This window comes from Larus michahellis, chromosome 6, assembly GCF_964199755.1.
Source record: "Larus michahellis chromosome 6, bLarMic1.1, whole genome shotgun sequence".
In the NCBI taxonomy this organism is placed as follows: Eukaryota; Metazoa; Chordata; class Aves; order Charadriiformes; family Laridae; genus Larus; species Larus michahellis.
In genome coordinates this window covers 4503227-4512504 of record NC_133901.1, presented here as the reverse complement: position 1 = coordinate 4512504, position 9278 = coordinate 4503227, and the positions used below count along the sequence as shown (strand labels likewise).

The 9278-nt window shown below is 48.0% G+C and overlaps 1 protein-coding gene across 1 annotated transcript; it reads right to left on the bottom strand.

Moving 5' to 3' along the window:
- Positions 1-1736: 1736 nt before the first annotated feature.
- On the bottom strand, positions 1737-8963 carry GHSR (growth hormone secretagogue receptor). The gene is made up of 2 exons (XM_074591090.1): positions 8210-8963; positions 1737-5193 (listed from the first exon to the last, which is right to left on the bottom strand). The coding sequence occupies exons 1-2, from the start codon at positions 8961-8963 to the stop codon at positions 4889-4891; spliced, it is 1059 nt and encodes a 352-aa protein (XP_074447191.1). The 3' UTR covers positions 1737-4888.
- Between the last annotated feature and the right edge of the window lie 315 nt (positions 8964-9278).

Here is a 9278-nt window from a genome sequence, read left to right as displayed (position 1 = left end):
CAGCGTGGTTTGAGTCAGGGGTTGGAACGCCAAGTGCTTTAATTCCCGTTTTGTAGAACTGGGGCTAATATTGTTCATCCGAAGTTGTGAGGGTAAAATCTACTCACCGTGCTTTCAGCCGGGGGGTGAGGAGGGCGGTTCAGGGTGCCTGGAAGTAACAATACTGGCATCACTGGGATACGAGGAGTCAGGTAGATGTTTTTGTACCGAATTTTGGAAGGGCCCTCTGGAGATCATCTCGTTCCAACCCCCTGCCAGAGCAGGGTCACCCAGAGCAGGTGGCACAGGAACGCGTCCAGGCGGGTTTGGAATGTCTCCAGAGACGGAGACTCCACCACCTCTCTGGGCAGCCTGTGCCAGGGCTCTGCCACCCTCACAGGAAAGAAGTTCCTCCTCGTGTTTAGGTGGAACTTCCTATGGTCACGTTTGTGCCCGTTACCTCTTCTCCTGAATCTACCTCCTCAAGGCCACAGGTCTTCCACAAATGATGCGGACTGTATGGAAGCCCATCAGAAAACATTGACTGAGGGCTCGGAGAAACTAAGAGCCCCATAAGGAACGCGCTGATCAACGCGAGCAAGCGTGGGGTTGTCTCGGGCAGGGGTAAGGGAGGCCAGCTGCCTTCAGACCTGCAAAGGGACCATCCGCACCAGCAGCCGCCCTCCCACCCATCAGCAGACGAGGAGGGAGCACCCCAGCTACGGCAGATCCAGGGTGGAGAGGAGGTTCTCCTGGAGGGTCTCTCCAGGTATCTAACGGCCGCTGCTTCAGAAAGGGCTTATGCAAATGTCACTTGACACAAACTTACATAAGTGCTGACTACCTATCAACTCAAAATTTGACATGTAAGTGCTATTTTTCCTTTTTTTTTTTTTTTTTTTTTTTTTTGGCAAGAAATACAATAGGACATGATTTCCTGCCTGTGCATGCCTCCATCAAAGGTACTTTTCTAAAATGAATGAAGCTTTCTGGTAAAGTGCTTTTGACCTATTTCATCACCAATGTAACACGTTTCCAAGACAGAAAATGCAGTCAAATTGTTCCTGTTTACTTGTGAAGCTGTGATGCAAAATGCAGAGTCAGAAAAGCTTTTAAAACTTGAGCTGTTTAATGAATGAACCTCCAATTATTTCCTATATGGGCTGCTCACGTACAGGCCAGTGAGAAGACAGCAAAATTTTAACTCATAAATCCCTTATATGGGTGTTTTTTTTTTTTCAGTCAGAATTGGCAAAGTCTGTTCCTACAGGGAAGAGTTTCCAGAAATGCAGCCTATGGCTGACAGAAATCTTCCTGCGGAGCTGCCCTGAATGGATAGCCCAGCTCCTGCCAGGGCTCTTGTCTTCCCTGCACGTAAAACAGACCTCAAAAGCCGCGTCCAGACCCAAAAGGGAGCCGGGGAGACACCCCTGCCCTTTCAGATAGGGAAGGTTTTGGGGAGAAGACGCCAGGAACGTGAGGTGAGCCGGAGGGTTCCACCAGCGCCAGCTCTGCCGCCGCCTGCAGCATCTGCTCTGCCCGGGTGGGACCTGGCGGAGACAAGGCAGGAGGAGCCTTGCCCCACGTTACTACCCGAGATAAACTCATGATACCGATCTTGGACTGACTCGGCTGTTCTGAGGTAAAAAACGCTGTCGATATCCTGATGGTGCTTCCCCCCCGATGAGGTTATTTCCTACGGCTTAGGCAATATCTCTTGAGGCGAGCAAGGCCGTATTCGCCCATCAGCACTGCTGGGGAGGGATGTGTCTTTCCGGAGATGTATGACAATGGTTGATTTTACAATACAAAAGTAGAGGTTATCCAGGTGATTTTAATTTTTTTTTTCTTCCCCCCCCATATAAAAGCAGTGAATTACGCACCGGTACCTGTTTGAAGAAGCGGACCCTGGAGTCAAGGCGTGCCAGTAAGTGAGACTCCACTGATTTTAGCATTGATGTGTAGAAAGGTTTTAGCACTGAGGGAAACAAATCTAAGGGATGGTACAGAGCCAGCTGCGGGAGCGACAGCAGCAGCGTGCGTTAAAGGCTCGAATGTTTCTGGATCTGAAATATTTTCCTGCTTGTGCAAGAGTCACAGGAAGGTGGCTACTCTTTTTTAATAGAAATGCATTTATTTCGCTGGATTTGGCCAAATGTTCCCTGACTTGCAAAAACAAGTCCATTTCCTAAGGGAGAAAAGGGAGAAGTCCTCTCCTCCCTCGCGATGAGCAGCCAGTCCCCTTCCTTCTGACTTAGGTGACCCCGGATGAAATCTTTTACGTCCTGTCCTACGCACAAAGTTGTTGCAATTTCACAGTGCTGGCAGAGTTAAAATTTGCCGACTCTCCTGATGAAATGTGAGCTTAAACGAAATAATTTGTGTGTTTGTAGTTTATACGCGGAAATTAGATGGCTACACAGGGCTTTAATGTTACAGTTATTCTGGTTTTAAAAAAAAAAAATCAATCAAACAAACAAAAACAACAAAAAACCCCATAGCCTAATCAAGTTAGTTATGCAGGTTTGGGGAAAAAAAAAAAATTAAAACCCAACGATGCAGCTTCTCAGCCAGGTAAAAGCCTCTGCGGGACCGTTCTGGCCACGCAGGATTGCTTCCCATAACTGAGACACAGGTTTGAGTCGCAGGGACCGGAGCGAGCCCGGGAAGTCTCGCACACCGTGGGTGATGCTGGTACCCGTTCGGTACCCGTTTGGTGCCCCATCCCGATGCCGCGGGGCCAGGAGCGGTGCGTGGCGGCGCCGAGCCAGCCTGCCCGCATCCATCCCGCATCCTCCGCCACCACTCACCCCGCGGGGTTATAAAAGGGTCTCATCGCTTTATTTCTTTTTCTGTTCACGTTTAATACCACAGGCACAGCTGAGATTTGAAACACGTATGTGACGCTAGGCGTGTGACCCGTTCACTTACACAGACACGTCAGGTGTGAGCTCCCGTCTTCACGATCTTCTCAAGATTCCCAAATTTCTTGTTTCCCTGAGTTGCGCGACATCTGCCATCGGATCTGTTGGTCAGTCCACAATGAGCGAGAGAACGAAGTGGGTAACGAGGCGGAGGGTGGTTAGAGACGGGACGGGGACGATCCTCTAGCGTTGCTCCTCGTTAGTCCCTTAATTTATCGGCTGGCATACATCAAACCCGTGCTCGGTACGAGCGGGGAGCGAGACAGGCTCGGGTGCCACAGCGAGGAGCAGCCACCGGCCCCCTGGCCCAAGCAAAGCATCAGGTGATAAAAAACCCACCGTATTTACAGGAGAGGCCAAATTCTCTATTTAGTTATAGCTGAGCAGCGCCGCCAGCTGAAGGTGTAACCGGCGGAGTATGGCCCGTCGGCGGTAACAGGAGGTTGAAGGCAGCGGGAATTTCGCGAACAGACAATTCGTTATGGAGAACGGGTTGTGGACCAGCCTGGCAATAAATACTAGAACGAAATAAATAGAAAGCTGCCATTTCACATGCGCGCTCCGAAGCTCTATTAGCTGGGCCGCAGAGTCCGCGTGTCGGTGCGACAATAGAGGCAACATCAGACCCAGTAGCATAAAGGACGGAAAGTTTTCTATTTTGCTTTTCAGTGGCATACTCGAGTTATAAAAATCAATTGAATTTAAGATTTGTATGGATCAAGCATGAGAATGCGTCTGCCCGTGTGTTTTAATGCAGATTTTTCTATTACTTTGTCAAGTCACGTTGGTTAAAAAAAAAAAAAAAAAAACAAAAAAAAAAAAAAACCGTTCTGGATTTGATAGTGCAGCAAACTGGTACAACTGCACGGCAGGCTTTATGGGGGGTACTGGGAACCAGTTGATACACTTTAAACAGAAATAAATGGTGTTTTACAGGCAGGAGACCTGTCCTTAGCAGCCTTCGGGGGGCACGGGGGTGCGCAGCAGAGGGACAGGCAGCCACAGACTCGTTACAAACATCGAAACAGCTAAAAGCTTCCGAGTTCAAACGCGTCGAGTCGTTCACACTCAAGCTGAACAGAACGAGTACGGATGATCTAGCTAGTAAAAAAAAAAAAAATAAAATATATATATATATATATATGACTTTGGCGGGAGATTGCATTCCGTATTTTTATAGCGTCACTGCAGTCCTGAAGTCAGCACTGTCCTTGTCCCACTGATATAGATGTAAAAAAAAAAAAAAAAAAAAAATATTTCATTACAGTCATGTTCTAAGCCACTCCTGTGAAGGTATTATTTTCATTGCCTTTCTACTCGGACAGGACATGCAGGTCATATATTTTTAGAGCGTTTAAAAATTATCCATTTTATTTCTCCCCCCTCTCCCCTTTTTTTTTTTTTTTTTTTTTAAGAAACCATTCTCCTCATTTGGAGAAAAACATTAGTTTATTTAAAAATCAAGATTATGAAAACTGCATCAAATTCCATGGTTACCACTCCAAAAAGGCAATTCCATTTGCTCTTCCTAGGGCCTGGTTATGCACTAGCAAGATTCTCAGCAAAACTAAAGTTAACTCCGGAAAAAATTCGGCTGGAATGATCAGCTCCTGCAGTCACACCAACTCTCAGGCGAACTGGGCGCCGTTTGCCTGTTAAGGCTGGTAAAGCCCAGCTCTCCTGCTACAGCCAGTGCAAAAAAAAAAATAATAATCATATGGGCAAAAGCAGAAGAAAAACAATACTTGAGTGTTGGCAAATTCTGTGGCCACGCGTCTCCTTTTATAGTCTCAAAGTTTCGTTTGTTTTTTGTTTTGTTTTGTTTTAAATCTTTAACTGCCTACGTTACATCTTTCAGCAACTCCAGACGATGACACGAGTACGGCTTTAACCTTTCGGTTTGAGTTTCTCCCCTTCTTTCTCTTTCGCTATGGCTTTCTGGGAAATACTGGTGTAAGCGATGCTCCGGCGCTGGGAACGACGTGTCATGTGATAACGCTCGGTTCTGTCCAAACCCGCGAACTTTCTTGTTTCGTGCTGGAGAGTCTTTTCTTTGGAAGGGGTTTGAGTCCAAAGAGCCGGCAGGCGGCGACTCGGTACTTCTTGGACATGATGTTGTAGAGGATGGGGTTGATGGCCGCGCTAAGGTAGAAGAGGACGAAGGACACCAAGTTGCAGTACTGGCTGATCACTGCGATCTCCAGGGACCCAGCTTCAAAGGATTTGGAAAATAAATATCGTCCTACGTGAAAAGGCAACCAGCAGAGTATGAAAGCAAATACCACCACAACTGAAATAAAAACAGCAGAAGAAATCGTGTTAAGGATGAGTATTAGAACCTGGGTGATCAAAATTCTACCGCAAAATTCTACTGCAAAATTCTATTTCTATACCAAATTGATCGTAAAGCGCGAAAATACATCCCGTAAATTTTGGGGTTTGTGTCTCTCAGGATATTCTCTGAGAGTCCAAATCAGCAATGCCTAACACACATTGACCGCATCCGAACAGGCTGCCTGGACACCGCACAACTAACCTGCTGCAGCGTGCTTCTGACCTATGACGCTTGTAAGTGCTTTCATAAAGAGAGAATTAAAGATCAAAAGGGTGGCGAAATAAAAGTGTAACAATCTACCATCTGCGGTGTTTAACAAAAGCAAATTACATCTAACGTGACAGGCTCAATGCCGCGGTTTATAACGAAGAATGTAATCACTGGGAAGCAAAATTATGTAAGGCAAAGGCCCGAAAACAAAACAAACCACCAGAATTTGGACTTGTAGAGCGCGTATGGCCAAGGTAAGAACAGACAGCGGGGCACCCTTCCAGTTTGTCCGTTTTTTGGGATATGAGTTACTCCAAGAAGAGTAAAATTAAATATATAACGGCGTGATTATAGTTATATAGTATATCTGTAATATTACGCTATCACTGTGGTTGCATTTATACGTAAATATAATATAAGCAGAGTAAAAGGAATGTGTGTGTCTTTGAACACATTTGAATTTCCATCCTAGAGAAAGGGAAACTTTTTCTGTTCATTTCCTGTCTGCTGTTGACCTTTATTATTTGTCATATTGCTTTGAGTGTATCTATTAATATACCGGAAAGAGAAAAAACAGAAAAGTCGAGCAAGGTTTTTTTTTAACATTCCTAAGCGTTTCTTTACCAGTTAACCTGTTCTCTTCTGTTAGCAATCCTGCTTCCTTCCGTCAAGTCACAGGAGATGGATATAAAATTCAGAGAGCTGAGAGGGGGATGATTGTCCGCACCTTTCCTTAAAAACTTTCTGAAAAGCATTCCTGAGTTTAAATGGATACTTACGGTGGACTCTAACGCGCAGAGATGAAATTCAGAGTATCTGATTTCCAGCTCTGCATCTTCCCGAGCCAACCATTTCCTCTTTTTCCTCAGTATCTTCACGTAAACAATTCAGATAATGTTTCCCTAGCTCATAAGTGTGCTCCGGAGTTTAATCCGGATAATGAATATTACCGCGATGGTCATTACAAACAGGATTTTAGGCATGGTCCGTATCTCCACATGTAGGCATGCACAGCCCTGGTCAGGCTTTTGAGAGTTTGATCTTCACGCCTGCGGAATCCCATTGATTTCAATGGGAACGGGGTACGATAGCTCCTTTGCAAGTCCGGCTACACATTTAGGGCTTTAATTAAGGACCCCTCTCTGCAATTTAAAAGAAGCGGTGATGCTAATCCCATTTACTCGACGTTCCGTGACTTGGTAAAGTCTTAGAAAGCGCCTTTTAAATTTTAAGCAGAACATTCACCCCAGCGAGAGCACCGAGCATCTGCTGGTACTGAGCCCTTACGAACTTCTTTTCTTGCCATCTTTCCATCAGACTGTTACCGCTTCGCGAATATTGGCTCTCTGTCAGAGGCCAGCCTTGCTGTTCTCAGCCTTTGTAAAAGAAAAAGGAAAAAAAAAGGTGCCTGAAATACTGTAATGCCTGCGGCTATACCTCAGGGCAGAAATAAACAGGTATTGCTTCAAATTTCTTTGTGGTTAAGCACGCAGAAATATAAACACGGTAGTAATATAAGCTAGCAATGTACTTGTTGTAAGTAGAGATTCGAAATCCTGAAACTCTAGAAGTGTAAATGGTGAATTACTTCCAAGGTCACGCTTCCCAGACTGAAGTAATTCTGTTGATCATAAAATGTAGCTGAAAGGGCACAAAGAATGCCGCGGTTTTTATTATTCTGCCTGCTGTTGCATAGTAATACAGCAGGACGCGAACAAAAAAAATCAGCCAGGCTCCCATTTAGTAATTAAGGTAGTTAGGACACGCTGCCGCCTCTTCGTCTAGCTCATTAGCCCATGGCTTTCGCCCGGCTGAAACGAGCACAGCAGAGCTGCTGCCGCCCGTGAAACCTTCTCGGTGCTGAGCATCCCATCCCCTCTCACATCCACGGGATGACTTGCGCTGCGCAGGACCTTCTGCTGGAATAAAAGTCCGCGGCGGCAGCAGCAGGAGGATGCTGCCGTTTTCAGACACCAAACTGGAGAACAACTTTTTTGGTTCCGTGCATCAAACTCCCACTGCACGCACTGACTTTGTACCTTGACGTTTGTGTCTCCCTCTGCCAACAACAACTGTTGTTCAAACCGTTCAGCAACGTAAATATACAAAGTTAGGAACGACAGGGTCTGTTGTCTCGATCCTGTTTTCTTAAAGCCAGTGAGAATTTACAGGATCACAGACCTCAAGGGAGACACGATGGTCCCCGTTCAGCACGTGCCGGTGTTTTGTTAATATAAAAACGCAGATTAATTTTCAGAAGCTTACACAGCCACCCCAGTAAATAACCCCAATTTGCTAAAACCTTGATACTCTTCTCATATAAAACGAAGTGCACATCACCACCCTGCTTGCTTAGCCTGCGGCTCAACTTTGTGGCTTGAGAAGGGTTTCGTTTTGTTTAAAAATCACATAAACTCTCCTTCTGTAAATAACATCGGTATCCACAACCAAAGAGCAAAAAACGTTCAAAAAAAATCTCCCGGGCACTAGCTAATTGTAGCTGTAGCATTTGTCCTTGTCAGTGATTGTTATTAGACTGTTTAAGAGTCCCCAGCTCAAACCAGTTAGAAATAAATCTAAGGAAGGAGAGTTATTCTACAAATACCTTGAGGTGTAGCCCTTCGTATGAAGCATGTTCAGTAGCTCCTTCCAAAGGAAAGCATTTATAGTGAACTACCAGTGCTCCCCCAGCCTTTCTCTCTCTCACACACACACACAATCACACACATCCCTCAGAAAAAAACAGCAAGAAGAGTCGTACCTAACATTTTCACAGTTTGCTTGTTGTTCTTATCCCTGATGACAGCGTTTGGACCGATGTTCTTTCTCTTTCTCCTCCAGAGCTTCCTCCCGATGAGGCTGTAGAGCACGGTCAAGCAAAACACGGGCAGGAAAAAGAAGATGCTGGAGGTCCAGACCATGATGGTGAGGAGCCCCGAGCGGATGGCGTACTCCGTGGCTCGGCACTCGTTGGTGCTCAGGGGGTTCGTGCCGTTCTCGTGCTCGACCCCCACCAAGACGAAGATGGGTCCGGCGCTAATGAAGGAGACGGCCCAGAGGAAGAGGATGACCAGCTTGACCTTCCCCTTGGTGATGATCACTTTAGCTCGGAGGGGGAAGCAGATGGCAACGTACCGCTCCACGCTGAGGGCGGTGATGTTGAGGATGGTGGAGTAGGTGCAGCTCTCGCTGACGAACTGGAAGAGCTTGCAGAGGAGGTCCCCAAAGTTCCAGGGCCGGTACTGCCAGAGGCGGAAGAGGTCCAGGGGCATGCAGAGGAAGATGAGCAGGTCGGAGAAGGCCATGCTGGACAGGTAGAAGTTGGTGGTGGTCCTCATGTCCCGGAACCGCGACACCACCAGCATGGTCATGAGGTTGCCGACGATCCCGATGACGAAGAGGAGGACGCAGGCGACGGTGATGCCGGTGAGGACGGGCGCGGGGAAAAGGTGCAGCGGGGGCTCGGCACCCGTCCGGTTCTCCGCGCCGCGGCCGCCCGCGCTCCCCTCCCGCATCCTGCCGCCGCGGGCTGCGCATCACCGCCCCGCCGGGCCCCCCCCCGCGCCCCGCGCAGCCCGGCCCCTGCCTCCGCGCCGCTGCGCGCCCTCCGCCGCGCTGCCGGGGCAGGTGCGGAAGGCGGGGAAGGGAGAGCGGCCCCGCTCCGCCTCTCTCCGCGCCCCGGGGGGAGGGCTGGCACTCGCCGGCGCGTCAGAGGAGACGTGGGCGCGGTGGCTCCGCGGGCGCGGAGCGGCCGCGCGGGTCGGGCGCCGCAGGGCGAAGCCCGGGCGGCTGCAAAATCCCTACCGGCATCGTCTGTTAAACTTTCTTCC

What these genes read in the sequence shown, in the direction of transcription:
- GHSR (XM_074591090.1), bottom strand. Translation starts at nt 8,963, where the DNA reads ATGCGGGAGGGGAGCGCGGGCGGCCGCGGCGCGGAGAACCGGACGGGT. An exon ending in GCAAACTGTGAAAATGTTAG is followed by an intron (nt 5,194 to 8,209) that starts GTACGACTCTTC and finishes TTTTTATTTCAG; the next exon opens with TTGTGGTGGTATTTGCTTTC.